This window comes from Pollicipes pollicipes, unplaced genomic scaffold, assembly GCF_011947565.3.
Source record: "Pollicipes pollicipes isolate AB1234 unplaced genomic scaffold, Ppol_2.1 Scaffold_4002;HRSCAF=4701_pilon_pilon_pilon, whole genome shotgun sequence".
In the NCBI taxonomy this organism is placed as follows: Eukaryota; Metazoa; Arthropoda; class Thecostraca; order Pollicipedomorpha; family Pollicipedidae; genus Pollicipes; species Pollicipes pollicipes.
In genome coordinates this window covers 5,932,616-5,959,905 of record NW_023596420.1, presented here as the reverse complement: position 1 = coordinate 5,959,905, position 27,290 = coordinate 5,932,616, and the positions used below count along the sequence as shown (strand labels likewise).

Here is a 27,290-nt window from a genome sequence, read left to right as displayed (position 1 = left end):
TGCTCAAGAATCGTTTTTGGTCATGAACGTGTGGGTGCATTGTTAGGATGGCATGGGGATATGATCTTGATTGACATCATGCGCCATGACCCAAGGAAACTTCGTGGCGTTGGTGGTGCACTATGAAATGCTGTAATATCCACGATGCTCCATTTCCTACCAGGCATGAGACAGCACGCCACCTCCGTCGTCTCAAACTACCTCAATCGCACACCAGTGCAATCTGGTGCATCGCTATACACAGCGCTAGGTTCATCGCAACAGTCCAGATAGTGACCCTGATGTCGCTCAGCTCCTCCTGTGTTTAAGGCTCGACCTTTGGCAGGTCTGCTACGTTCGGGTTTAGGCATCTGCAAGCCGGCCAAGCTTCAACTCATTGCCATAGACTTAATGTTTGGCATTCTCAGAAAGTGGGAGCGCCGAGGCGCACGGAATTCCGCTTCCTGCTTCTATGTTCGCTGTTATACACAAAAGGAATGTGGCAAAAAAATATCCCTTCCATGTTTCCTCAGAGGATCTCTTGAAATGCCCTCCAGATACGCATATTCGCAGATGTACCGATGAGGCAAACGCGACGGCAATGCACGCTGTGCGGCGATGTCAGGCTGCGATTTTGTGACGTCACTGGAATAATGAACAGAAGTGCCTGAAAAATCCCTGGATGATCATACCCCATTACAAGGCCTTGGTGCGGGGTTGCACGGCTGAATTGGAAGGCCGGTGATTGTTTTCGTGGGGGCTGCGGTCCATGAGAGGTCGGCGCGGGCGAATGCTGCATTCAATTTTTACTGTGTGCAGTCTTTAAAGTTCCCCTCCAAGGAAAATTACGGGCTTTAATTGATATCGAAGATAAATAGTGAAAAGTGAAGGAGTGCTTTAAAGAAGGCTTCAGGTGTGAGACGTGTCACCTAGCTCGCCAGGGCTCTCCTTTTTACCAAAGGAGTCGGACAGTAAGGAAAAAACAAAACGAAAGAGTATGCTTCCTCACTACAGTATTCTAATGCAGATTCTTCCATGTTAAAGTCTCTGAATACTGCAGTGACTTACACTAATGCACTAGACATGATTTGCCTTGTTGATGTTTGTGAAGTGAGATAGGTATCTGAGTGCATGTGTTGTCAATATTTGTGAAAATTCAGCTGGGTGGGATAGTACATGTGTACACTGTGACCTGACTGTAATGTGGTAGTCTCAGGAGTACATGTAAGGTTTCACCATGGTGCTTCCATTTTCATTTGGCTATTGATAGGGAGTTAAATCAGCATTCTCAATAAAAAAAACATTTTAACATACTGCAGGTGATCATCAAGGGTGTATTATGTGCAACATGTCATATTTTTTAATCTCCATGCTGTAATTCTGTACTACCATTTAGTGATTGACAGCTATTATCATGTACATCAGTGATAAAATATATTTCATGGGGGGGAAGGAGGTGAGTTCCTCTAGTGCCTCCCTCCCTCTACAGTTGAAAATCCTGTTAGGGGGTCTAATCAGCTTCATTTATTTGTTGTGTTTTTGCTGCCTGGCTGCACTTGCCAGCAGAAGGCACCGCTGGTGGGTGCTTTGTGGAAAGGGAAATCAGAACCACAATGATCATATCAATCCAAGGCTTACTTTGTGGGCTCAGCTCATCACTGCCTAGTTTAAGTCAGTCCTGCCTGCCTACCAGCACTTGCCCAGTGTCAATCAACATCTGATTGAAGGTTAGTAGTTTATTTTTTATGATAGCAAAAAGGTCACTGATAGCAGTTCCACAATTTTGGATGCTTGTAAAGGATCCATGGTCATTGCTTTGACAGCAGTGGTTCTCATGTGACCCTGGGTGAAAACTATGAATATGATATTAACATGATACCATGCTCTGAGCCCAAGACAAAACTGTAATCAATTTGAATAGCTTGGCCATGTCAGTTGCGTGCACAACATAATACTTCAGAGTGTTTTTGCAGCAGTTGGCCATGTTTGTGATCAAGCAAGAGTTCCTTATGATTTTAGAAGTTTTCTCATTTTTATTTCTTGTTTCCAGTTTAACATGAGTGAATCATTGCAAACAATTATGATTTTACTTGAATTATTGGAAGTTGTTATTATAAGGAACATTAAACATATAGGTAATATATTACTGGTAGTATAGTTCCTCATAATTCTGTTTATTGTTGAGTGTATTTGTGCATGAGTGCAGACAGTAGCAACTGTTTATCCCTCAGAGAAGAACTAGGAGAATGGAGATCTAGAGGTGCTGGTATTTCAGCAACATGCTTTTTGCAAAAGAAATAGAAGAAATAAATTCAAAATGTTATGTTAACAGGAGAAATGAACAGGAGAATAAACAAGAGAAACAAGGCTAACAGAAATGACTTACTCATTACTCAAATGATGAAGTGGGATATTCATGAGGGTGTGTTTCTCAGATGTGGAGGCGAGCTGTGGCGACCGCCATTTTTGGCCCCTCCCATGCTACAAAGTTCAGCACATCTGCACAATGCCAGATGAGGGCTCCACAGCTGGTGAAGGTCACCAACCAGAAACTGGAGCCGGCTTACCTGACTGTGAGTGGAAACATCCAAGGGGAGGAGGTGCCAAGATGATGACATTGCTGCATAGCAACAGTTATTTTTAAAACTTGTTTTTAGATATACAACTTCCTCTCTGTTGCCTTCTTGATAACACAAGAAGGCAACTGATCTTTTGAATGCAGTGATAGCTCCTTGCTGTGTGCACATGACTAGATCACAAATTACACTGTTATTCAGTCCAGAGCACAACTTTCTACATAAGTGAGTTCATCCTCTTTGTGTTCTTGTTACCACAGTGTTACGCCCAGAATTGTGTATTCAACACAACATGCCATGGCATGCCATTAAAACCAGTTGCAGCCTTGCTGCCTCCTTGCTGCCTCTGACCCAGCCCGTATGTGGTGGCAGGCCTCGGAGAAAATGGTGCCCATTTACCCGCTGATCAACATTCAGCTCAAGTCATATGACTTCGCCATGTTGGAGCACTACGCCAAGTGGGTGCACCACATGCTGTGCGCCCTGGACGTTGACGTCAATGACTGGTGAGTGGTGATGGTGCACCACATGCTGTGCGCCCTGGACGTTGACGTCAATGACTGGTGAGTGGTGATGGTGCACCACATGCTGTGCGCCCTGGACGTTGACGTCAATGACTGGTGAGTGGTGATGGTGCACCACATGCTGTGCGCCCTGGATGTTGACGTCAGTGACTGGTGAGTGGTGATGGTGCACCACGTGCTGTGCGCCCTGGACGTTGACGTCAGTGACTGGTGAGTGGTGATGCCGCCGCTGGCGGGTCTCGCACAGGGTCGGGGGTTGGGACGCCCGGGCGAGCACTGCGACACCTGACGTGTCTCTAGCGCGCTGCGCTCCTGGCGCGCTGGCCGGTCTCTGTTCGGTACGGCGCACCTCTGCCGGACACGACGCGGCCCCCCGTCGCCACGTGGACGCGTGTGCAGGGCGGCAGCCGTTCAGAGCACGTATTAGGCGTCTTCTGTATGCCTACACATGCATATGTGCCTGTGGCGTGTTCTGATCCACGGCCTCTGATTTGACAATCCGGACTGCACGACGATGCATTCATTAGGAGTTTATCGTAGCGCGCTGCTATGGGCGCGCCGATGTGTGGGCTGACCTGTGCGTTGGTCGGCAGCTGGGCCAGCCCCCACTCCAGCTGTCGTGTCACGCGGTTCAAGCTCGACAGCGCCATAGTGGAGACCTCCTACGAGATGAAGACGTACGAGAGGAACGTCCAGGTGGGAGCTCACCGGACGGCGGCGGCGACGGGCTGTGACTCGACTCTGCCGAACGCACACGTTACCGACGGTCGAGGCCCCGCGCGACGTGGCCGGCGATAGTGGAATGCGGTCGGTTTGGGACGCCGAACGCTATTTCGGTCACCACCGCCATGCTGTTGCACATATGGAACCAGCGATTAATTCGGGGTTAATTGTTTAATATAACTCGATAGTTAGCTATAGACGTTGCGCTGAACATTTCGGGAGAATTCGGCGTACAGTGAGGCCATTATAAGGATATTTGCAATGTTGACGCCGTCAGTTCATTGGGGAATACTGTTGTCCAACACATACCAGTGTTAAGGCGGGTCCGTTCCTCTGTCCTTCCCTCGCCGGAAATGTGCGGCCCACTTCTGGCACGTGCGGTGCGTGACACCTCTCTCCGCCGCCGCCAGCTGAGCGAGCTGCCGGCGACGGTGGCGCCTCTGGTGGCCGAGCTGCTGCAGCGCAGCACGCCGCCGGGCGTGTGGGTCCGCTTGCATCCGCATGAGTCCCAGCACGACGACCTGCGCTACGTGCCCGACCTGCAGCTGAAGGAGCTGAAGCAGCAGCTGTCGGAGGTCGGCCAGGACCCGGACAAGCGGAAGCGGAAGGTGGCCCCCAACCCGGCCGGCACCGCCAGCTAGCGGTGGGGGCGTCGATATATGTCGCTTGCGATGAGTGCCGAGTGTGGGAGCTGTGGGAGTGTGGGAGCACACACACGGACCCGTGGGATCCATGTGTGTTCTTATGTGTTCTGGCCCCCACAAGCCACCTCTGTTTTTGTTGGGTGTTTTGTATGATCTGCAATATGAAAAGTGTCTAGCAAAGATGGCGTCTTCTTACAAGAAGAGGGGAAGGTGGAAAAGCTCGTGGGAAATGCGTATTTGTCTGGCATTTCAAACCCATTAACAAAGTTTGAAGGTGCTTTGACATACCCCTCTTAGACACCTCATGGGTGATTGTCATAAGTGATAGGGACATTTGGTGAATTAAATGCTGCCAGAGTCTGGGTATGGATATAAATATTTGTAACGTTACACAGGAGGCGGCGCTCGTAATCATTGTACAACGTCCTTCAGATGTGGTGTGCCCAGCTTACAATCCTTTTCTCAGTTGTTGAATATTGTTGCTTATGGCCTAAATGTCTGGCATCACTCAGGACAGAGTTTTATCTTATTAGTACGGTTAGAACGCAACAGCGGTGCCCTTATTGAACACATCCAGCGCGGGGCGACTCGTCTGGGTACAGAACCGGACGCCCTCAGGTCTCTCCAAAAGCGGTGGTCCCTATTCCAACCACGCGAGCCAACACCACGGCCCGCTTCCTGTCTCTGTTGGACGTCGATCCTCGCCTCCACCAATCGCCGCCCGCGCCGACGTTCGCGCTTCCAAGAGATGGCGCCACCAACACCGGCGTCCGGTGCCGGCCCGACGCGTCGTGTCTGCGGCGGGCCGGGCTCAGCGCTCGAGGCGCTGCGCCGCCTGCACCCGTCAGCCCGGGGCGGCTGGCCAGCCCTGCCGGAGCTGACGAGTGAGCGCGACCTGCGACTAGAGCGAGCCGAAGATGCGGTGGCCGCCGCCGACGACGACGTGCCCTCTTCCGCCGTCCGGGCACCCGTGTCCGCCGCCGGTGGCGCGCCCCCGTCCGCCACCGTCCGGACGCCGCCGGACGAGCCGCACGAGTCGGCGCCAGGGACGGTGACCGGCTCGTCGGACGAGCTGCACGTGGCGTCAGGTCACTATCGTCTGGACGTGGTGCCGGACGAGGACGAGGCCAAGTCGGCGCCGCAGTCCGCCGCCAGCATCGGGCAGTTCGTCGCGCTGGAGGACCAGCTGGAGGTGCTGCAGCGGCAGTACGAGCAAGTGTTGGCCGCCATGCGGCGGGAGGAGCTGGTTGGCGGTGAACTGCAGCTGCCCGCCTCACCCCGGCCGCTGCCTGGCGTCACCCTGTGCCTGGAGGAGAACCCGGGCGAGGAGCACCTGCTCTTCGCCAAAACCTGTTTGGAAGAGCTGAGTATGTAACTGTGGTATTGCAGGAGGTATACATAGCCTGGTTCACAGTTGAAGCAAACAAAAATAGTGCAGTGTGACGAACACTGAGGACGTGGGCGTTGACGTATGGGTGTTAAAAAGACGCGATTTGTTAATTCAGGATATTGAAAGACTGAACAATCTGTAAGCTAAACCTTACCCGTGTTTATAATCGAACAATACAAACTGAACAGAAGTAATATCCCTTAGCTGATTCTGTTAACAGGTGGTAATGGTACATATATGCAATTTGCACGCATTCAACGCGTCTCTAATCATACGCTTTACGCTTGCTACACTGACTGGGTACCAAGTGAACGGCCGATGGATTGTTTCCCGGGTGGACTTCGACGACATTGTCAAAGGAGCTACTTGCACCTCCGTTCGACAAGCGTCCAGACAGCCCCGGTCTGCGTCGGCTGACGCGTCTGCTGTGCTGCAACGGCACCCCTCCCCTCCCCACATCCCCGTCCCTATCTGTTCGTCCCGCCCATATTGCCGTCCTGACGCCGCCCCTGCGCGCCCGGCTCCAGACGCGGTGCTGTTGACCGGGCCGTTCAGCTACCTCTCGGAGCTGGAGCAGCCGGCCGACCTGCTCCGGGGGGCGCTGCGGGCGCTGTGCAGCACGGCGGCGGCACTGCACCACGAGCTGGAGCTGCGCAGCATCGCGCACAGCCGCGGCCGACTGCAGCTGGCCGCTCTTCGGCGCCGGCTCGTCCGGCAGTGGAACGGTTTGTGGCCCGTGGACGGAGCTCAGGGAGGGGTTCATAGAGAGCAGGGGTGGGGCTCATGGACGGAGTCAATGCGGCGCCCACAAAGAGGACCCGGGAAGGGAGTGGGGAATGGTTCTGTGGGAGGAATAGAATGCCGTCCATGGATGGAAGGGGGGGGGGGGCATGTTATGCGGAGGACTGGGATGACTATCAAAGAAACGGGCGGCTACCATTCACCTGACATAGTCAACGATGAGATGTGGCATAAGAGAGATGGGTTGCAGGAGACAGAGTGGCACAAAGTCGTCAGAGGAGACATTTTATAAGTTGTCAGAGAATAAAAGTCGCCTTAAATGAAAATGGGAGCGCCAGAGAAGAGTAGCTGGCTATTGAAACTTGCAGATCGCGCTGATTAATTACATCTAGCTTCTGAGTACATGACATCCCATTATCACCTCTCCGTGCAGAGACGGTGAACACGGCTGCGTCGGAGGTCAGAGCCCAGCGGTGCGACGCGATGGAGCTGCTGTCCGAGCAGATCGAAAGCAACATGACACTTCTCCAGAAGCTGTCTTATTATGTCGCCCAGGCCGAGAAGCTGAAGTACGAATATATGCGCTAGAAAATGACTGCAAGGTCCCGTAATTTAGCCATTTTCGACCTTGGTGCTAAACCTTTGAATGAAAAAAACCCGTCAACTCCGTGTGAACTCAACCATAAATCAATCCCTGGTGGGGTCTCCGCATGGTGCATGTCATAGTTGCTGTACCGCTTGCAGCATCAATAGTTCCGAAGACGGCAAATGTAGTTTATTTGTTTTTTGTTGTGTTTCCAAAATAACGAGCCCGACTTTCCAAACGAATACGAATTTGCTTCAAACACCTCAAAAACTTATCGCTCCTCCAATTAATGCAACTGTGTTCGCAGCAACGCTAACCCCGACGTCGTCTACCACACACAGCTTCTTCTGTCTGGGCCGCTCCGCGCTTACGCCCCCATCTCCCCCCTCCCTCCCCATCTACATCAGTCGTCACGGTTTGACCCCCGTGTGGCCCGGACCCCTGACCACGTGTGACCGTTCCCGGTCGTGAACACCCGTCCGTCCGCCACCCTGGCATACAGGGGCCTCTGTGTGGCCGGTCCGGACCCCCGTGTGGCCCGGACCCCTGACCATGTGTGACCGTTCCCGGTCGTGAACACCCGTCGTCCGCCACCCCGGCATACAGGGGCCTCTGTGTGGCTGGTCCGGACCCCCGGTGCCGGACACACTGACATGTTGACGTCTAACCCCGTCCGCCCAACCCCCACCCTGTTGGCGGTCGGACCCCGTGTCCGGACCCCCTCACCCGCGACTGAAACCGTGGCCCTCCTCTGCTAGCTTGACTATGACCCCTGTCCCAGCCCCCCCCGTACGCGTGACCCCTCCCCGCACGCGTGCCACCCCTGTCCAGTTGTTACCACTGTCCGACCTTGACCCCGCCCGGTAGCGACCCATGTCGGGCCTCTTTCTCAGCGAGGGCCATAGCAGAACGCAGAACACATACGCCCAGCTGCTGAACATGACAGAAATGAAGCGGAAGGAACTGCTCATGTACCGCACCATGCTGCTCGACACGTCTAAGGCGGGCGAGCAGATGAGGACAGAGGTCGGTATTCCGCCGCCCCGGTACGTGACCTGGACTAGAGTGCAGGCGAGGACAGAGATCCGGGCGTCCACGGCTGACGCAGGGGGGGGGGATGCTTACAAATACTGGATATTTCTCAGGCGTGGAGGAATTTAGAGACTGCAGTAGGTGTCCCTGACTGCTGGAGGGAAGTGGACTAGTCCTGGTGTAAGCCGCGTCCGCTTTAGTAGATGGGTGTCTTAGTCCTGCCGGTATTATAACACCAGTGGCATTGCGTAGGTTGATCGAAGAGGGGTAAGAACTGCGATCGCCAGCAGAATGTCGACTCAAACCATGTTTCATTTAGCATTTGCCTGAGCGAACTGTATTTGCGATTGCTTCAACTACCTGTAACACTTCATCAATATTGTTTTTGAACTAATGGACGAGAGGTTATTTGTCATGGGTGTTTAGATTTATATATGGTTGTTCCGGTATGTACAGCAGTACTTGTGAATGTCTTCAGTAGCTTTCCTGTGAACTGAATGATGACATTGAACTAACCCAGCCAAAGCCAAAGCGCTCAGTGTGATCACGGCTGTTGATCTGAAGGAAACGACAGTAGTCGCTCGTGGATGACCGACAGTTGGCCGACAGACAGTGAAGATGCGCCACAGCATAGTGCAGATGATACGGGCCGCGTCACTGGAGCAGCTGCTGGAGGAGCAGTTTGTGCAGGATTCGGAAGTGCAAATCATTCACCTTCAGGACGTGGTTACGCAAACTAAAAACAAAATTGAGAAAATCAAAAGGTAAACATGAACAAGCTGTTCCACAACTCTCCAAAAATGTGTGATGATAAAGGCCGTTTACACAGACACATTTTACTTTCCCGGTTAATTATCAAAGCGTTTGGCTGGTGTTTAGCCGCTCACTGGATTTGACACACTATACAGCGAGGGTAGTTTTTTGCGTAGATGGGTCAGCGTGGGGTAGTGTGTACCGATGCCATTTGTCTTGAAAGGAAGGTAAATAAATAACTAAATAGGATCTGAAGAATCTAAAGCAAACAGTGTTCGTGAACTATGTATCCTCGCAAAAATCGTACGGGTCACCTTTGTTCATTTGGCCATAACTAGTAAACTTCACAATGCAGCTCGCTACGACTTCTGAGATTAGCAACGATATCGGAGAAGGAATGTAGAAAAGTATGTACGCGTCTTCCTCCCCATGACCACTTCGCTGCTGGCTCTGCCGTCAGTCAGCCAGTTACTCCTGCCACCCGTGACTCCTGTCAACCGTATGTAATATGTGTCTCCTGTCAACCCGTGCCCCTATGTCACCCCGTCCCCTCCCGCCGCTTCGTGTCCCTCCGTCATCCTATGTCCCTTCGGCACCCGTGTCCCTCCGCCACCCCGTGTCCCTTCGCTACCCGTGTCCCTCCGCCACCCCATTTCCCTCCGTCACCCCGCGGCGTCTTCTCTGCCCGGCCGGCTGGTGCAGTGAGCGGAAGCGCCATGTGCTGCGCAAGAACAAGGCGGTGCAGCTGGAGCGGCGCCTGCGCCAGCGCACCGATCACGTCGTGGTTGAGCTGCGCCGCCTGGAGGTGCTCCAGACCGACGCCGAGCAGAGCATGGAGGACCGCACCAGGCACGTGCCCCATGCACGCAGCCGGGCTGGCGCGCAGGCGAGCGAGGTCGACGCAGCCCCAGTCGATCACCGTGTGTGTTCCCATATGAGCCATGATCTAGTGCAGTGTGTGTCTGCTGTCGTTCACGCCACCCTCCGTTGTCCAGGGCTGCCCCGGCCCGACGTCGTCGATAGCTGCCGTTTGTCGGATGCGGTGCGTCAGCCTGACGTTCGGAGCCCGGTCCACGCCGGCCTCAGCGCCTCGCCCCGCTCCGCTCAGCCCGCTCGGTGACGCTGGCCTCAGCGCCTCGCCCCGCTCCGCTCAGCCCGCTCGGTGACGCCGGCCTCAGCGCCTCGCCCCGCTCCGCTCAGCCCGCTCGGTGACGCCGGCCTGGTCGCCGTGCTGCGCCCCGCTCGGCCCGCTCGGTGACGCCGGCCTGGTCGCCGTGCTGCGCCCCGCTCGGCCAGCCCGGTGACGCCGGCCTGTCCGCAGGTCGCACGGGACGCTGGTGCGCCACCGGTCCGGTGTGAGCGAGCACGTGCAGACAATGCGCACAGAGGTGCGACGGGTGCAGGACCTGCTGGACGAGCACCGACTAGAGCAGGTACGCCGCCAATGCCGCCGTCTCCGATAGTCCGTGAGGGGGTGGAGACGCTGCAGGCGGCTATCCCGAGATATGCCGAGGGGCGTGGCCTTTGCGGCTACTTCGGTTCGTTTTGTTTTGGCTGTTGTCGTTGCCTTAAACGTTTCAAGGAAGATCATATTTAATGGAGCGTATTACGCGAAGGTAAAGCGTTGGCAGTGGAAGTGAACATGCGTTTTTGTAGGCGGTAATATTTACCCAGCTTATCTCGGGGCGGGGGAGGTGGTCGCGGGGTTTAATAGAGGTGGTTTGACGAATAGTAGTAGAAGATAATGTTTTTTAGTTGCGCGCAAATTGAAACGCTTCTGTTGCTGAGTCATGCCGCATAGGCAAAATTAAATTGTTTGGAAACGTGAGCTACAAGTGTGTGAACTTATCGCACCTTGAAAACGTTGACAAAATAGCTGGCGGCATGTAAGATATAGCTGACGCTCACAAAGTGACCTGTGAGACATTGCTGACGTTCACAAAGTGACCTGTGAGACATTGCTGACGCTCGCAGAGTGAGTTGTAAGACATTGCTGGTGTTGACCTCCGCTGTCGGTGCTTAGCTTGAGATGGAGGCGGAGGCAGCTGAGGTGGACATCAGCCCGCTCCTGCAGGAGTTGCAGACCCTTGAAAAAGGTCAGCACCCCTCCCCCGCCACCTTCTCTCCCGGAACACTACGTAGCACATACGCTGTCAGGACCACCCCCTGCTTAGTACATACTCAGTGGGCTCCTGGCTCCGCATCTGGACATACTTGTAGTAGCATGTCGATGAGATGTCTTACTTGATTGAGTCTTCGATGAAATGTCCAGGAACGAGCGCGCGCTCGCCCAGGCCTTGAAGAGTCAAAGCTGAAGCTGTCACAGCATGTGTGTACTGTGGCGCTTGTTTGCACTTTGGACTTTTGCAACTGGCGATCAACGAGCACAACAGAGATGCTGCCAACAAAAACACAGCTGATTTAATTTTAGGTCCTTTTCTTTGAAATGCTCAGCGGCAAACGTATCGCCCCAGCTTTGCTGGTTGGGGCTTCGTTGTTAACAGTGAAAGATTGTTTGTGCAGGAGTCAGCTTACCTCAACGGCAATTACGCGATGCGACAAATGCGCAGATAACTTTTTTGGGACGGGAACACGTCATCAGATGCGGTCACCAACAACCCCCCCCCCCCCGTCCCTGACTAACCCCTGCGTCTGACGCCACGCCTCCGGCGGCAGAGTTGGAGGTGACGACCGAGCGCGAACGTCAGAGTCGCCGCCGGTACCACGAGCTGCGTCGCAGACGTCACTCGATGACGTCACAGCGCGACTGGGTGCACGCCGAGATGACCGAGTTTCTGGAGACGGTCAACGATGCCCACATCGACCTGGCTAACATCGACGGCGACCGCGAGTGAGTGTGACGCCGGCGGGTGGCAGCGATGGGCGCGACGCTCCTCGACCTGTCCGCGAGTGGGAGTGGCGCCGGCGGGTGGCAGCGATGGGCGCGACGCTCCTCGACCTGTCCGCGAGTGGGAGTGACGCCGGCGGGTGGCAGCGATGCGCGCGACGCTCCTCGACCTGTCCGCGAGTGAGTGTGACACCGGCGGGTGGCAGCGATGGGCGCGACGCTCCTCGACCTGTCCGCGAGTGGGAGTGGCGCCGGCGGGTGGCAGCGATGGGCGCGACGCTCCTCGACCTGTCCGCGAGTGAGTGTGACGCCGGCGGGTGGCAGCGATGGGCGCGACGCTCCTCGACCTGTCCGCGAGTGAGTGTGACGCCGGCGGGTGGCAGCGATGCGCGCGACGCTCCTCGACCTGTCCGCGAGTGGGAGTGGCGCCGGCGGGTGGCAGCGATGGGCGCGACGCTCCTCGACCTGTCCGCGAGTGAGTGTGACGCCGGCGGGTGGCAGCGATGGGCGCGACGCTCCTCGACCTGTCCGCGAGTGGGAGTGGCGCCGGCGGGTGGCAGCGGTGCGCGCGACGCTCCTCGACCTGTCCGCGAGTGGGAGTGGCGCCGGCGGGTGGCAGCGATGGGCGCGACGCTCCTCGACCTGTCCGCGAGTGAGTGTGACGCCGGCGGGTGGCAGCGATGGGCGCGACGCTCCTCGACATGTTCGCGAGTGGGAGTGGCGCCGGCGGGTGGCAGCGATGCGCGCGACGCTCCTCGACCTGTCCGCGAGTGGGAGTGGCGCCGGCGGGTGGCAGCGATGGGCGCGACGCTCCTCGACCTGTCCGCGAGTGAGTGTGACGCCGGCGGGTGGCAGCGATGGGCGCGACGCTCCTCGACCTGTCCGCGAGTGGGAGTGACGCCGGCGGGTGGCAGCGATGGGCGCGACGCTCCTCGACCTGTCCGCGAGTGAGTGTGACGCCGGCGGGTGGCAGCGATGCGCGCGACACTCCTCGACCTGTCCGCCAGTGGGTGTGACACCGGCGGGTGACAGCGATGGGCGCGACACTCCTCGACCTACCCCAGGTTCTGCTATCGCTGGTGGTGATCCGTGGTCGGCGTCAGGCGGCTTCATGCCCCGCAGGATGTTCGAAGAGTGCGGTGAACTGTTGATTTGTGATGCAAATGTAGTCATGATGAGGTCCTCATGTTCACCTGTTTAGGATGGCATGATTCGCCGCTTTCTTTAAAGTGGCTTACTGATGAATCAGACTTGGAAGAGAGCGCACATGACAGCGCCGTTAAGTGCCAGCTGTTGCGCGAAACGACAGCGAGCAGAATAGTCTATCAACAATGAGAATAGTTATCAATATTTCTTGGCATTTCTTTTCTCTGCATTTTGGCTTCGTTTTGCTCGTCTGTATCCGTGAGTCATAACTTTGTGGTGGTTATCCCTGCTTCTTGGATCCCATCGATTGTCAGTTTACTGCCATTCAGAGCTCTGCAGGCATTCTCGCATTTCAAGTTAGGTTATACCTTGTACCAAAGGCAATTCGCAGCGTGCGTCCAGCATGCTTGCCACGCCTCATCTGCTCTCCTTCCCGGTACTGTGGCAGCCCTATATCCCAGCTGAGGATCACTCTGTGTCTGATCTTTTTCTCAGGACGGTGATGAGTGTGCTGAAGGAGCAGATGGAGATGGCTGACGATTTGCTGGAGGCGTCGCGGGAGAAGTGGGCCGAGATCCAGGACGTGTGAGATCCGGGGTCGGGGGTGGCCGGTCACACAGAGTGGGAAACAACACGGACCTGGCCTGTCGGCGGCAGCGTGAGGGGCGTGTTTGAGGCATACGCTTTCCAGTCGCATTACTCCGTTGTTTAATTCAAATTCGGGTGTTTGAAAACCACATGAATCAGAATGTCCACAATTCAAAGACAGGACGCGGGGACACGTCCCGAGATGCGGAGGTCTGCTGCCGGGGGGGGGGGGGGGGGGGGGCGATAAGCTGTCACCATATTATTTAGTAGGATACCAGAGCTCAAAGCGTGAATTTGAAATTGAGACATGTATGCACCAGATGTTATCGCCATTCCCAACGATAAGAAAAGTTTCCATATATGGTAAATCACAGGCCATTGTTACGAGAACCGCGTGCTGTTGCATTTTTGAAGACGTTGGGCGTAACGCACTTGTCTTGCAGACACACGCCATGTGCATGCGTTGTCATGTTCCCAGACACGGACAAGTTCAAGCCGACCTGGACCAGGTCCGGGAAAAGATCCAGGCGATGGAGCAGGAGCTGACTGCTCGAGGCGAGGAGACGAAGCGGATCGTCTCTGAGACGCACGCAGAGGTGAGAGTGGAGCCGCCGGGTATGCAGACCAGGGCTGGACGCCGGGTTTGCATACCAGGGGTGAACGGAGCCTCCGGGCCTGCAGACCAGGGGTGAGCGGAGCCTCCGGGCCTGCAGACCAGGGGTGAGTGGAGCCGCCGGGTCTGCAGACCAGAGCTGGCCGCCGGGTCTGCAGACCAGGGGTGAGCGGAGCCTCCGGGCCTGTAGACCAGGGGTGAGTTGAGCCGCCGGGCCTGCAGACCAGAGGTGGGCAGAGCCGCCGGGTCTGCAGACCAGGGGTGAGCGGAGCCCCGGGTCTGCAGACCAGGAGTAAACGGAGCCCCGGGTCTGCAGACCAGGGGTGAACGGAGCCCCGGGTGGCAGACCAGTAGTGAGCGGAGCCTCGGGTCTGCAGACCAGAGCTGGCCGCCGGGTCCGCAAACCGAACTCTAGGAGAATGACTCCTGTGAGCTGTGCGCATCTCGACGTCGGAAATGGATCGCTACGAAACGCGTGGGGTGAATTCGGAGGCATTGGCCTCCGTCGGCATCGACATTCGTGCCATTTTGCTATTTATCTGCTCAAATCTTTGGTTGTTCGTTCAGCTGTCTGAACCCAAATCGTTGCTCTCTGCTCTGACCTGACCTCGGCTGACCTGGCGCTGGCACCGCCGTCAGCTGGAGCGTGCGGTGGAGGTGCAGCAGGCGCTCTCGGAGAACACGGAGGAGGAAGCGAACGTGCTAGACCATCTCAATGTCGTGGTGGCCGAGATCAAGGACGGCAGCAAGCCGGCTCTGCAGCAGATCAGGGTACGGCGGGCGACGGACTGGGTCGGCAGAGCAACCAGTCGCCCTCCCCCCCCCCCCCCAGCGCTGCAGCAGATTGTAGACGACACAGGCTTGTCTGCCTGGGCTGAACCCCTGTTATGTGCCCCGTGGTCCTGTGCCCTGATACGGGGTCACACAGGGTCACCGGTGAATCATGTGCGCTCCGGTCCTGACCTCTCACTGGTCGCCACGTGACCCCAGTCCTGGCCAGTCTTCATGACTTGTCCCTCGGCCTGACCTCTCATCGGTCTCACCCCAGGCGCAGCTGGCCGAGCTGGCAGCGCAGTCGGACGAGATGCACGCGCTGCGTGGTCGGTTGGCAAAGAGGCTGACCCAGCAGAAGACGGAGACGGCCGTCCGGGGACGCGAGGCGGCCGCGCTGCAGCAGGAAGTGGACGGTGAGACGCTGTGCCAGACGATGACACTAACTGGCCAGGAGAGGAGGGGAGATGGCACCTGCCACTGGTCCGTGGCGGACAGACCGCCCGGAGAGGAGGGGAGCTGGCACCTGCCACTGGTCCGTAGGGGCAGACCGCCCGCAGAGGAGGGGAGCTGGCACCTGCCACTGGTCCGTGGCGGACAGACCGCCCGGAGAGGAGGGGAGCTGGCACTTGCCACTGGTCCGTGGGGGCAGACCGCCCGCAGAGGAGGGGAGCTGGCACCTGCCACTGGTCCGTGGCGGACAGACCGCCCGGAGAGGAGGGGAGCTGGCACCTGCCACCAGTCCGTGGTGGGCAGACTGCCCGGAGAGGAGGGGAGCTGGCACCTGCCACTGGTCCGTGGTGGGCAGACCGCTCGGAGAGGAGGGGAGCTGGCACCTACCACTGGCCCGTGGTGGGCAGACCGCCCGGAGAGGAGGGGAGATGGCACCTGCCACTGGTCCGTGGCAGACAGACCGCAGAGAGGAGGGGAGCTGGCACCTGCCACTGGTCCGTGGCAGACAGACCGCAGAGGGGAGGGGAGCTGGCACCTGCCACTGGTCACTGATGGACAGACCGCCCGGAGAGGAGGGGAGCTGGCACTGCCACTGGTCCTGGGGCAGCAGACCGCCCTGAGACGGAGCTGACTGGCACCTGCAACTGGTCCGTGGCAGACAACACCCGCAGAGAGGAGGGGATCGGCACCTGCCCTGGTCCTTGTGGCGAACCGCCCGCAGAGGAGGGAGCTGCAACCTGCACTGGTCCGTGGTGGACAGACCGCCCGGAGAGGAGGGGAGCTGGCACCTGCCACTGGTCCGTGGTGGACAGACCGCCCGGAGAGGAGGGGATCTGGCACCTGCCACTGGTCTGTGGTGGGCAGACCGTCCGGAGAGGAGGGGAGCTGGCACCTGCCACTGGTCCGTGGTGGACGGACCGCCCGGAGAGGAGGGGAGCTGGCACCTGCCACTGGTCCGTGGTGGACAGACCGCCCGCAGAGGAAGGGAGCTGGAACCTGTCACTGGTCCGTGGTGGGCAGACCGCCCGGAGAGGAGGGGAGCTGGCACCTGCCACTGGTTCGTGGTGGACAGACCGCCCGCAGAGGAAGGGAGCTGGAACCTGTCACTGGTCCGTGGTGGGCAGACCGCCTGGAGAGGAGGGGAGCTGGCACCTGCCACTGGTCACTGGTGGGCAGACCGTCCGCAGAGGAGGGGAGCTGGCACCTGCCACTGGTCCGGGGCAGACAGACCGCAGAGGGGGGGGGGGGCTGGCACCTGCCTTTGGTCCGTGACAGACAGACCGCGGGGAGAAGACGGGGAGAGGAGGGGAGCTGGCACCGGTCACCGGTTCGTGACAGACAGACCGTGGAGAGGAGTGTGATGTGGCTGAGTCTAACGCGTGTGGACTGACCCCGCCTTCCTGCACGCGGCAGACATGCGACAGCAGCATGGGCAGCAGCTTCAGACGGCCGTCGACCTGCAGAAGTTGAAGCGGGAGCAGGCGCGCGATATCGTAAGATAGTTCAGAGAGTGACGTCAGAGACAACCAGGCCTTGTGGGTGGGGTTCGCTCACGACTACGTTGTCACTGCTGTGTAATGTTCAGCTGCGAAACAATGCGCACTGCATCAATGATCGACTGTATCGGAAAGCTCTTAAAGCCCACCGGGCAATCCTGTCTGTAGATGGCGACATAAGTACTCATTTTCCGAAGACTTCTTCACGCGTTTTCGCATTTTACGTCAGCACAAGTACAGCACCCGCACGTGCGCTTCAATGCACGTGACGGTGGACACAAATCGTGGCGTGCGGCGGCAGGCGGAGCGGAACCGCTGGCTGCAGACGTTGCAGGCGTCCTTCAGCGAGCTCACCCGCCGCCTGTCGGCCGAGCAGCTGGAGCAGGAGCAGCTCATCACGCGGCTGCGCACCTGGTGCCGCCAGGTGGCGCTTTGCAACGGCGGCTACCAGATCGAGATCGCGCGGTGAGTGTGAAAGGAGGGGAGGGGAGGGGCGGGGATGGGAGGGGAAGGGAGGGGAGGGGAGGGGGAGGGGAGGGAGGGGAGGGGAGGGGAGGGGAGGGGAGGGGAGGGGAGAGGAGGGGAGGGGAGGGGCCGTTCGTGATCTTGCAAGGCTGTCACCTCGGGCCTGCATCGCGAGAGCCACTACTGCGAGCTCAGCGGCTCATTAGCTCACCGATCAAAGTAATCAAATCACCTAAGTCACAGTGGTGGTGGAGACAACAGCCGTGAAGTAAAATGATGATTTTTCGGCTGTTAAATGTTTCATTTTCGATAGAATGAAAAATGAGATGAAGAACATTTACGACAAGATGGAGTTGGCAGTACTGAAGGACGTGGAGTACAGTACTAATGCGATAGCCCGGGCCGAGAAGGAGCTGAAACATCTTACCGAACTTCATAATCAGAAACACGCTGTAAGTTGCTCCGCAACAGCTCGAATACTCAGAGCGACGCGTTTTACCAGTAAGCGAAGCTAAGATGCTGGGGGGATCTTGCACATATCGAATCTGCGTAGCCCTTTGCCGTGTCTATGTTCATACATGTGTTGTCTGCCAAATGCTGCCATTCTCAGTGTCCCTATGTGAGCCATGTTGGGTCCTGCCAAGTGGTTATCATACTTCAAATCTGCTCCCAGTGTTCCTATGTGGACCATGTTTACCCTCCCCGTGGTTATCACATTTTGCCTCTGATGAACCCTTTTTCGAAGCGGCCACCATTGTCTGGTGCTATCATCTCCGGTTCAACAGTGACGACCACCGACTCTGGCTGTGACGTACTGCCCGTGCTGACCCCGGCTGACCTTACTGTCTGTGGCATACTGCCCGTGCTGACCTCGGCTGACCTGACTGTTTGTGGCATACTGCTCACGCTGACCCCGGCTGATCCGACTGTATGTGGCATACTGCTCACGCTGACCCCGGCTGACCTGACTGTCTGTGGCGTACTGCCCGTGCTGACCTCGGCAGACCTGACTGTCCGTGGCGTGCTGCCCGTGCTGACCCCGGCTGACCTGACCGTCTGTGACGTGCTGCCCGTGTTGACCCCGGCTGACCTGACTGTCTGTGGCGTGCTGCCCGTGCTGACCCCGGCTGACCTGACTGTCTGTGGCGTACTGCCCGTGCCGACCCCGGCTGGCCTGACTGCGTCGCTCTCGCTCTCGTGGGCTGACGTCCGCTCGCGCGGCAGGCCTCTATGGACCGGGACTGGCAGTTGCGCGCGGCTCTGCTGGCCTCCTCGCAAGCGGCCGACCACTCCCTGCAGCCCGTCCACAAGACTATGACGGGCCTCGACCTGGAGCGGCGCAAGCTCGTCCGCATGGTGCAGGCTGCCGTCAATATGAGGCCATTCGGCAAGGTCCAGGTGGACATCGAGCAGCCCATCTGCCCGCTGCCCGAGCAGGACGAGTGACGTCACTTGCCCGTCTACCGTCCGAGCAGGTCGAGTGACGTCATTTGCCTCCCAGTGCCCGAGCAGGACGAGTAACGTCACTGACCTGTCCTCTGCCTGAGACGGACGGGAAGCGTCACATGAGCGACTCGTCTGTCCGCTGCCTCACCGAGCCAGCGGGGCTAATGACGTCAGGCGGGTCCAGGGCCAGGCGGAGGAGCCCGTTGTTGAGGCACCAGAGTCGGACAGTTCCAACACCGCCCATGAACCATGAACCACCATTATGTATCGGCTGTCGATAAGCGTCTGCAGTTGTCGGGCACCAGACGGCCAGTGGAGGATCCGGTTGTCCGCCGTCGTTAATACGCTAGTACAAGTTGTAGCGTGTGGTGCTGATACAGTCATTGTCAGCGTGCCGTTCACAGGCAGCGACGCTGATATGCAGGTCAGCGCCATTTTTAACTTTTACGAACCACTCGTTGGCCCGTCTCCTTCGGTTCGCCGAATTAGTCAGGCCCACACTGGTTACCTCAGGGTTTGATTCTGGTGAGTCAAGGACTGCATACGTAGTCAGTACCACGTGTTTCCGGCATTCGCTCGCTGAGGCCTCGAGGACTCCCACGGTACTCACAAAATACTGCTCGAGATGTGGGGTCGAGCTGTTCGCTGTTAAAGGTCTTGATGCCCGCATGTTTCACTCATGACCAGACACCACGAGTCCTACGATTTCTTGGGCTCGTCCGAATGATGCGTTACCAAGCGTGTGATGTTACGTCTGCCGGACAGATTCACATTGCAGCTGAACTCAATCGCCTCAAAGACCTAAATCCCCAATAAAACATCCACGTCCTAAAACGACTTGTATTCCGCGACCACAATAAACACAAGACCGACCCGTTCACAGCTCAGAGCGTTTCACCGCCAAGCCAGTACGAACCTCCGCCGAGCCGACCCCATGACCCGGACGGGGCCAGACGCAGCATGGGTGACCCGGCCCGTCACAACACGCCCACCGTCTGCCCGTACAGCAGCAGCTGGCCCCATGACTCGGACGGGGCCGGACGCAGCGCGGATGACCCGGCCCGTCACAACACGCCCACCGTCTGCCTGTACAGCAGCAGCCGACCCGCTGGCCCGGACAGGGCCGGACGCAGCCCGGGTGACCCGGTCCGTCACAACACGCCCACCGTTTGCCGGTACAGCAGCAGCTGGCCCGCTGGCCCGGACAGGGCCGGACGCAGCGCGGATGACCCGGCCTGTCACAGCACGCCCACCGTTTGCCGGTACAGCAGCAGCCGGCCCGCTGGCCCGGACAGGGCCGGACGCAGCGCGGATGACCCGGCCTGTCACAGCACGCCCACCGTCTGCCGGTACAGCAGCAGCCGGCCCGCTGGCCCGGACGGGGCCGGACGCAGCGTGGGTGACCCGGCCCGTCACAACACGCCCACCGTCTGCCCGTACAGCAGCAGCCGGCCCGCTGGCCCGGACAGGGCCGGACGCAGCATGGGTGACGCGGCCCGTCACAACACGCCCACCGTCTGCCCGTACAGCAGCAGCCGGCCCGCTGGCCCGGACGGGGCCGGACGCAGCCCGGGTGACCCGGCCCGTCACAACACGCCCACCGTCTGCCTGTACAGCAGCAGCCGGCCCGCTGGCCCGGACGGGGCCGGACGCAGCCCGGGTGACCCGGCCCGTCACAACACGCCCACCGTCTGCCTGTACAGCAGCAGCCGACGCAGCCAGGCCGCCCAGTACTGTCGGCAGGCAGGCGGCGACAGCACGTGCACGGTGGCCGGCCGGCCCGACCCGTAGGCCACGACCACGGCCGCCCGCTGCACCTAGAACGGCAGCCAGGGGCATGCGGTAAGGTCAGCGGCCGTAGCACACACGGGTCACACGCTGGGGTCAGACGCTGGGGCACACAGAGGCGGGCCCTGAGGTCAGCAGCCGGGACGAGCGCTGATGTCACCGACTAAGACAGCCGTTGCGGTCATCAAATGGGAAACACTGAGACCACTGACACAAGCTGGGGCCAGCGGCCTGAGTGCACACTGCGGTCACCAACGACATGGTGGTACCGACCCCCCTCCCCCGCTCAGGTTGTGTGACCCGCCGAGTACGGCAGGGAAGTGCCCAATGCGGAAGCGTGGTTCACCACGTGCACAAATCCTCCGGTAATGCTGCGGTATCCTTAACCGTCAGAGTCATAACAGGTTATGAAAACGGGACGTGGTAAACGAACCCGAGCGACCGCGGTCTTCCACACCAACAGCAGGCCGCGACAACCACAGGGAACAGCGAAACCGGAAGCGCATCTAGCGGACATGCAAACTATCGGTAAGGATGTGGACGCCCGCTATAAATAAGGCCACCGTCGGTCCTGTAATAACGTGAGGCCGACAGCGGGACCCAGCTTCCATAAAAATCAGCTGCTACGGCCAGATGGGCCACTCTCACGCACCTGCGCCCTCCTATGCATGTGGTTGTACGCGCCGAGATAGGCGGCCGCCTGCAGGGGGTTGTCGTACAGATCCTCGACACGGTGCTTGGGTCGACTGGCAGTCTTCCACTCGATCACCATCGGAGACGACCTAGAGCAGGAATTAAGTTAGCACCGCCTGACCCACAAGGTCAGGTCCGTTGGCCTTGTCGTATTGAGCCCGGGTCCGGTGGCCATGGACCGGAGGCAGCGGTCTTGCAACTGTATGGCCTGAGAGAGGTCAGATCAACATTTAACCTGTGAAATAAGGTCACCACTTGAACTGAAACTGGGGATGGGTCACCGACGGAACTGTGGCTGAGGTCAATCCACCATCTGACCTGAGCCATATGACAAGTCACCATTTGGCATGAAACTGATATCAGATCGCCACTTGACACGACTCGCAGGCCAGGTCATCATGTGACATGTGGCAGGGCATCGACTAACAAAAAGCATAGGGCTGGCGCGAAAGCATAATTCAAACTGCAGTGAACACGTCAGGCCATTAAAGAGCCTCACGTGGGGAAGATGAGGCAGCTGATGGGACCTCACACCAGTAAGGCAGCGGGGGACCGTCACTGCACTCGGCACTGAAATGCGTCCCATTGGAAATTTAAACGAGCGTTTTAGAAGAATGGCTTTGATGAGGATTCCTGGCCAATCGCGGGATACCGCAAAGACATTGCCGCTTCGTGGAGCGATTTCATGTCAACGGACAAGTTTTTGCGGAAAGATTTTCACTGGAAAACTATACTGTCATGACGCGCTTCCTTGCTTCAGCCTAAGCGTCGTCCATGTTTCACTTTTGTTTCGGTCCTGTCTCACTCAGTTGCCAACTGACTGCCGAAGATGATTCACACAGCACTGTGCCTCCGACAGGTCCCCCATCCCCACACCTTCGGTTTCTGATCGACAAACACATCTGGATCGGAATTGTGTTGAATTATATTTTTCATCCATCTCTGGATCACGGACCCTGCGGTAGTTTTTTTGTGAGAAATTTGACCGCGTATTTTGCAGCAGTGGCTTCGCAGGATCAGGGCTCCTGCCAAGCATAGGTTACTCGATAACCTGCACGTCAGCTGTTGCAGAGCTATCCCAACGAAACGTTTTCTTTTATTTATTCATCTTTTTTTGCTGACGGATTTCAGCAGAAATACTCTACCGTCAGCACACTACCGAGGCTGCGGCGTGACAACAAACGGCCGTGGGGCTGAAATGGAAGTGCTGCCGCCCCCCCCCCCCCCCCACACTACCGAGGCTGCGGCGTGACAACAAACGGCCGTGGGGCTGAAATGGAGGTGCTGCCGCCCCCCCCCCCCCACACTACCGAGGCTGCGGCGTGACAACAAACGGCCGTGGGGCTGAAATGGAGGTGGTGCCGCCCCCCCCCCCCCCCACACTACCGAGGCTGCGGCGTGACAACAAACGACCGTGGGGCTGAAATGGAGGTGCTGCCGCCCCCCCCCCCCCCCCACACTACCGAGGCTGCGGCGTGACAACAAACGACCGTGGGGCTGAAATGGAGGTGCTGCCGCCCCCCCCCCCCCCCACACACTACCGAGGCTGCGGCGTGACAACAAACGGCCGTGGGGCTGAAATGGAGGTGCCGCCGCCCCCCCCCCCCCCTCATATTTCCCCCACGTTTGATCCTCGTCTGGGCTGTGTCGGCCTATCATCAGATGACCGTCAAGACGAATCGTAAAGCGCGGCTTCTGGCACGCGAGCTGCCAGGGTGGGATTTGACTTCCGTTTCCCGACCGCCAGAACATTTTCGGCCTCACAGTACAAATATTTCGGCGAGCGGGGTGATGTGATTTTTACAGACTCAAACTAAGCCGACGGTCAATCGAAGTATCGTAGGAAGGAACACTTATTTTTTTCCCCCAAATACTTCTTCAGTTTTATCAAAACGATCATATCCTGAAAGTGGTATGTCGTTTCTTTCAGTCTTTACTGATCTGCTGGCAGGTGAAAAATTGCATGCGGACAATTTTAACTGTCTACTGAAATGGAGCAGTAACATTAGGACACGGCTACCCATTTCACCTAGCCCGCACCAGGATGTTGACGTTATTAACATAATGCACACAAATCTTAGTGTTCCAATCCAATAATCTGGAAATAAAATGCAATGGTTTCATTTCCCTAGAGAACATCCGCTTCCCACGCCCAGCTTCCGCGACTGCCACACTTTGACCGAAATGTCCGACACTTTACAAATCAGTTACAACGATGACGGGGCGTGGTTGGCGTGAGACCGACAACAGACCTACGAGGTCTTAACCGGCCCCATCAGTGTTCAGTTGGCCCCGTCCTGCTTCATCACGGGTCACATTGGGATCATCATGCGATTACAACAGATGGGATTACGCACAATTTGGCAGGCGTCAAGTGACTAATGGGCCAATGGACCACAGCACCCGCCAACGCAATGGACCACAGCACCCGCCAACGCAATGACGGTCGTCAGAAGGCCGCCGGACACACCGCGCAGCGTGCGGCCGCTCCGTCGTTCACCTGAAGGGAGCCACACAGTCGACCACGCCGTGGTAGCCGAGCGGGCTGTGTGTGACGTCACGCTCGGAGGCGGCCACACGGGCCGAGTCGACCAGCGCCAGCACGGGACGCACGCTGCGCCAGAAGCCGTCGGCCGTCGGCGTCAGCTGACGCACCTCGCCCTCGCCAGTCAGGTGGGCGTGCAGGGCCGCGTGCCACTCCCGTCCCGTCTCTAGCATGGCTGGCGGGGCAGCGGAGGGCCGGCCCGGGCGGGTGTGAGCAGGGCATGTCGGCTTTGCCTTCATTTCGAACGGGGTGCTGATTCCACTGATTGATAGTGACACCACTTGCGTAGACTTCTAGTGACAACAGCATGGAGGATAAATCAATTCGCAAAAAGAACTAGTGGGGCCACATGACATGTAAACAACTCAGATTTAACCAATAAATGACACGTCAGCCACATTCACTTCGTAGCGTCCTATCGAGACTAAAACCAAACCACAACCAACGGCTGCTCACCGACGTAGAGGAGATTCCTGGTGCGGAGTCTCCGAAGGCCAGCTAACCTTGTTTGATTTCGGCGAATCCGTCTTCGCCGTGCTTCTTCACCATGGCCAGTTCCCAGCGGCGCAGAGCGGCGCGACTCTCCTCGCTCATCGTGGCCTGCAGCACGCGCGTAACGCTGACCAGGCGGCTGGCCGGCTCCACCGGTCTGGCTCCCTGCTCCTCCTCCTGCTGCTCCTCTGGGTACAGGTAGCTGGGCGGTGGCGCGGTCAGGAGGGCGTCGGAGGCCGCCGTCCGCCGCTGCCGCCGGAGACCTAACCGTGACGCCGGACCGACCGGCCAGGAAGCCACAATGGGAGACCACAGTGATGCCAGTCGCCGGTGCTGCGTCCCCCGCTGCTGCTGCTCGGTCAGGGGCATCGGCCCCAGCGGCGGCAGTGGTGGTGGCGCGGCCGGCCGGCCGGCGAAGCACCTCACCATACAGTAGCCGGTTCTCCAGCTCAAACCGGTAACGTGGAATAGAGCGTTTTGAGGAGGCCTGCCTGATGCTCTTATGAAGAGGTGTGGCAAGGTATGGCCAGGGAATGTCTGGTGAGCAGACACTGGCCCTCTGTCTGCACAGACTGTTTCTGATTCCAGCTAAAGCCATCTGTGAAAAGAGATGATGTATTTATCACAACTTCACACTTGGCCTTTGTAAACTGGTCAGCATAGCATATCGAAGAGCGTACAGTGAGCATACCATATGCTGACTGGTAATCATTTTTTTATCTAATGTCACTTTTATGGTGATGCTTCATGGAATAATTAATTTGGTGACATATTTTGGTGAAAACACAATACTTATTAACATTCTGTGCTTATGGAGTGTTTTGTGAATAGCTTGGTGTGCGGGCTCACAGCCTACCACCTGAAGATATCAAAGCCAACTAAAATTAATTTTTTTGTTTTTGTTTCACTCTCAATGGATGTAGAGAGGATCGGAGCTAGAGCGGATCACTTCAGCATGTTAAGCAGTTGGAAGTGCAACACCATTCACCCACATTTTACAGCGCCAGTTTTCAAGGACTTGCAATGGTCCCCAGACCATTTCAGGCAAAATTACTCTCAAACAACTTTCCTAGCCCAAATGGTTTGAAAAATTATGTGCAAGTACATCCGGCCTGTGTTTGATACACAAGTGCACTAGGTGGAGTTCTCTAACCAGGGAAGATACCAACCAGGAGGTTTTGGTGCATAGATGAAATTCTTGCAGAGTAGCCCTCAGACCCCAGGCCCAGTACTTCTTGACAGTCAAAGGCACCCATATGCCACTCATAAGTAACAAGCCATGGGGCATCCAAAACATTGAACATACCCCCAAAAGGTTTCACATGAAATGGTGAGGCTAAAAATGCCCTACATTCCGAAACCCTTCGAATCTCTTCAGCGAAGAAATGAGCCCTTTCGGCTGGAGAGCCGCCCATACCACCATTAAGGCATTCTTGGGTGAAATCCTGGTTACGCCACTGTACAGCGTACACTAAGTTCTGTGACATTCTCGCAGCCAAATTCAACTTTCAGGTGAGTGGTGAGTGTAAGCCTGGGATGCGTCGGTCACCCATCACTTACCCTGTTATAAATCGCCCAAGGTCCCAATCGTCCCTGTCATCGCAGAACTACCGCAATATTCGCGCGTAGAACACACGTTTTTGGTACCAGTTAACGACCTATTTTGTAGCTACTGCGCTACAAATGTCTGAGTGCTAGATACCAAATTGCGTGCCAAATTTCAACTTCCTGTATTGCTTAGTTGTTTTTTGTGGTTTGTTTTGTCGTGCTGCGGCCATAAACAATCACAAACACAACCAATTACGCTATCATAGTCTTTTAGTACCAGTTGTATGAGCAAAGTTGCAAATTTGGCGTCAAGTGGAGAACACGGTTCAAAACGTGTTTGTTGCACCACTGTTAGATATTGAACAGAGGTCCGAGACATCGCCGATGCAATCTCTCGATCGAGCCATTAATACCTGGCGTCGGCTGAGTGCCATGTAATAGTCAGCTGCGTACCATGTATTAGTTAGCTGCTTACTATGTCAGCCCAGGCACTACTTCAGTGCCTCCATTGCTACTGATAACGTACCAATTCCAGTCCGTTTGAGTACCCAAATGTTGTTTCTCTGCTAGTTAACATTTTCTCATCATATTCAGACACTTCTATAGTGGCATTGATTTCTACCATCGAGTAGAACGGTTGTAAGTGCCGTGTCATGCAATCATGCGCTTTCTGCTGCTTCGTCACGCCTTGACCTGCTGCCTGTTGCTGCAACGGCATGCAATATTGCAGCAGAGCCATCTGCCGAACAGCTTGCGAACCAACCAGACCGATCGGTCGCTTGCCGGCGACGACGTGCGGTGAGAACGGCCGTCTCTGCGCGCTCAAGGGCGGCGCACCCTCCGCCGTTTTAGCGCGGCTGACCGGCACTGCAGCACGTGCTGCGCCCCGCGAGCTGGAGTGCGCTGTTAGCGCTACCTGCGAGGCATTCGGCAGCAGCGAGACGGCCGTCGCCACACCTGGACTTCGCCGCCACAGCACGTGAGTACTTGTCAGGGGCGGCGCAGCAGGGGGGGGGGAGGGGGATGGGGGGGGGGGCGGTAAAGGGGACACATGCCCACCTCCATTGCCGGTTGGTAGCGGAGGCAAGAAAACGCTTTGCCCACCCAAAATTTCTGGAGGCTCTTTTTGCGCAAACTGAAGGTTTCTTAGCTACACCTTACCAAAATTCCGATCACGAAGGCCCCCATAACTGAGCTAGAGGGTACTAACTTGGGCTCAGAGGAACAATTCCTGCATGAAGGGGCCCGTTTTTTATCAGGAGACCCAATTTGTATTAAGGAGGCTACTTTGTTGCCTTAGAAGGCCCATTAGTTGGCTTGGGATGTCTTGCAATGTACTAGGAGTCCCCTGTTCTAGATAAGGGGCACCTTCTTCATATCAAGGAGGCCACTATTCTGGGCCAGGGGGGCCGTTTTTAAGCGTCAGAAGTCCGCTTCTCTGGATAGGAAT

General features: G+C 57.2%; 4 protein-coding genes across 5 annotated transcripts; 3 read left to right on the top strand and 1 right to left on the bottom strand.

Moving 5' to 3' along the window:
• The first annotated feature begins 748 nt into the window (after positions 1-748).
• On the top strand, positions 749-4,626 carry mRpL48 (mitochondrial ribosomal protein L48). Of its 2 annotated transcripts, XM_037216724.1 has the most exons (5): positions 749-950; positions 2,415-2,552; positions 2,928-3,061; positions 3,673-3,775; positions 4,213-4,626. In XM_037216724.1, the coding sequence occupies exons 2-5, from the start codon at positions 2,415-2,417 to the stop codon at positions 4,441-4,443; spliced, it is 606 nt and encodes a 201-aa protein (XP_037072619.1). In that variant the 5' UTR covers positions 749-950; the 3' UTR covers positions 4,444-4,626. The 2 variants fall into 2 exon arrangements, with proteins under 2 accessions (XP_037072619.1, XP_037072620.1); XM_037216725.1 differs by lacking the exons at positions 749-950; positions 2,415-2,552; positions 2,928-3,061 and adding an exon at positions 3,113-3,175.
• A 1,908-nt stretch (positions 4,627-6,534) lies between these two features.
• LOC119094600 (putative uncharacterized protein MYH16) lies at positions 6,535-19,579 on the top strand. Its single transcript, XM_037217665.1, has 16 exons — positions 6,535-6,561; positions 7,011-7,146; positions 8,057-8,189; positions 8,805-8,959; positions 9,651-9,797; positions 10,270-10,381; positions 10,972-11,044; positions 11,625-11,799; positions 13,438-13,527; positions 14,009-14,126; positions 14,783-14,914; positions 15,192-15,330; positions 16,781-16,860; positions 17,165-17,328; positions 17,642-17,780; positions 18,553-19,579. Exons 2-16 carry the CDS (start codon positions 7,061-7,063, stop codon positions 18,772-18,774), a joined length of 1,965 nt encoding a protein of 654 aa, XP_037073560.1. The 5' UTR covers positions 6,535-6,561; positions 7,011-7,060; the 3' UTR covers positions 18,775-19,579.
• A 155-nt stretch (positions 19,580-19,734) lies between these two features.
• LOC119093457 (cuticle collagen 40-like) lies at positions 19,735-20,861 on the top strand. Its single transcript, XM_037216412.1, has 2 exons — positions 19,735-20,517; positions 20,853-20,861. Exons 1-2 carry the CDS (start codon positions 19,735-19,737, stop codon positions 20,859-20,861), a joined length of 792 nt encoding a protein of 263 aa, XP_037072307.1.
• A 2,890-nt stretch (positions 20,862-23,751) lies between these two features.
• On the bottom strand, positions 23,752-25,779 carry LOC119093456 (mitochondrial genome maintenance exonuclease 1). Its single transcript, XM_037216411.1, has 3 exons — positions 25,763-25,779; positions 24,304-24,494; positions 23,752-23,975 (listed from the first exon to the last, which is right to left on the bottom strand). The coding sequence occupies exons 1-3, from the start codon at positions 25,777-25,779 to the stop codon at positions 23,752-23,754; spliced, it is 432 nt and encodes a 143-aa protein (XP_037072306.1).
• Between the last annotated feature and the right edge of the window lie 1,511 nt (positions 25,780-27,290).

Bases quoted from the DNA above. Each gene is read 5' to 3' on its own strand.
- mRpL48 (XM_037216724.1), top strand. From the start codon at position 2,415: ATGTGGAGGCGAGCTGTGGCGACCGCCATTTTTGGCCCCTCCCATGCT. The intron at 2,553-2,927 runs GTGAGTGGAAAC...ATGTGGTGGCAG, and splicing joins TGGAGCCGGCTTACCTGACT to GCCTCGGAGAAAATGGTGCC. The intron at 3,776-4,212 runs GTGGGAGCTCAC...CGCCGCCGCCAG, and splicing joins CGTACGAGAGGAACGTCCAG to CTGAGCGAGCTGCCGGCGAC.
- LOC119094600 (XM_037217665.1), top strand. From the start codon at position 7,061: ATGGAGCTGCTGTCCGAGCAGATCGAAAGCAACATGACACTTCTCCAG. The intron at 11,045-11,624 runs GTCAGCACCCCT...CTCCGGCGGCAG, and splicing joins GTTGCAGACCCTTGAAAAAG to AGTTGGAGGTGACGACCGAG. The intron at 16,861-17,164 runs GTAAGATAGTTC...GTGCGGCGGCAG, and splicing joins GGGAGCAGGCGCGCGATATC to GCGGAGCGGAACCGCTGGCT.
- LOC119093457 (XM_037216412.1), top strand. From the start codon at position 19,735: ATGGGTGACCCGGCCCGTCACAACACGCCCACCGTCTGCCCGTACAGC.
- LOC119093456 (XM_037216411.1), bottom strand. The intron at 23,976-24,303 runs GTTAGCTGGCCT...CTGCCCCGCCAG, and splicing joins ATTCGCCGAAATCAAACAAG to CCATGCTAGAGACGGGACGG.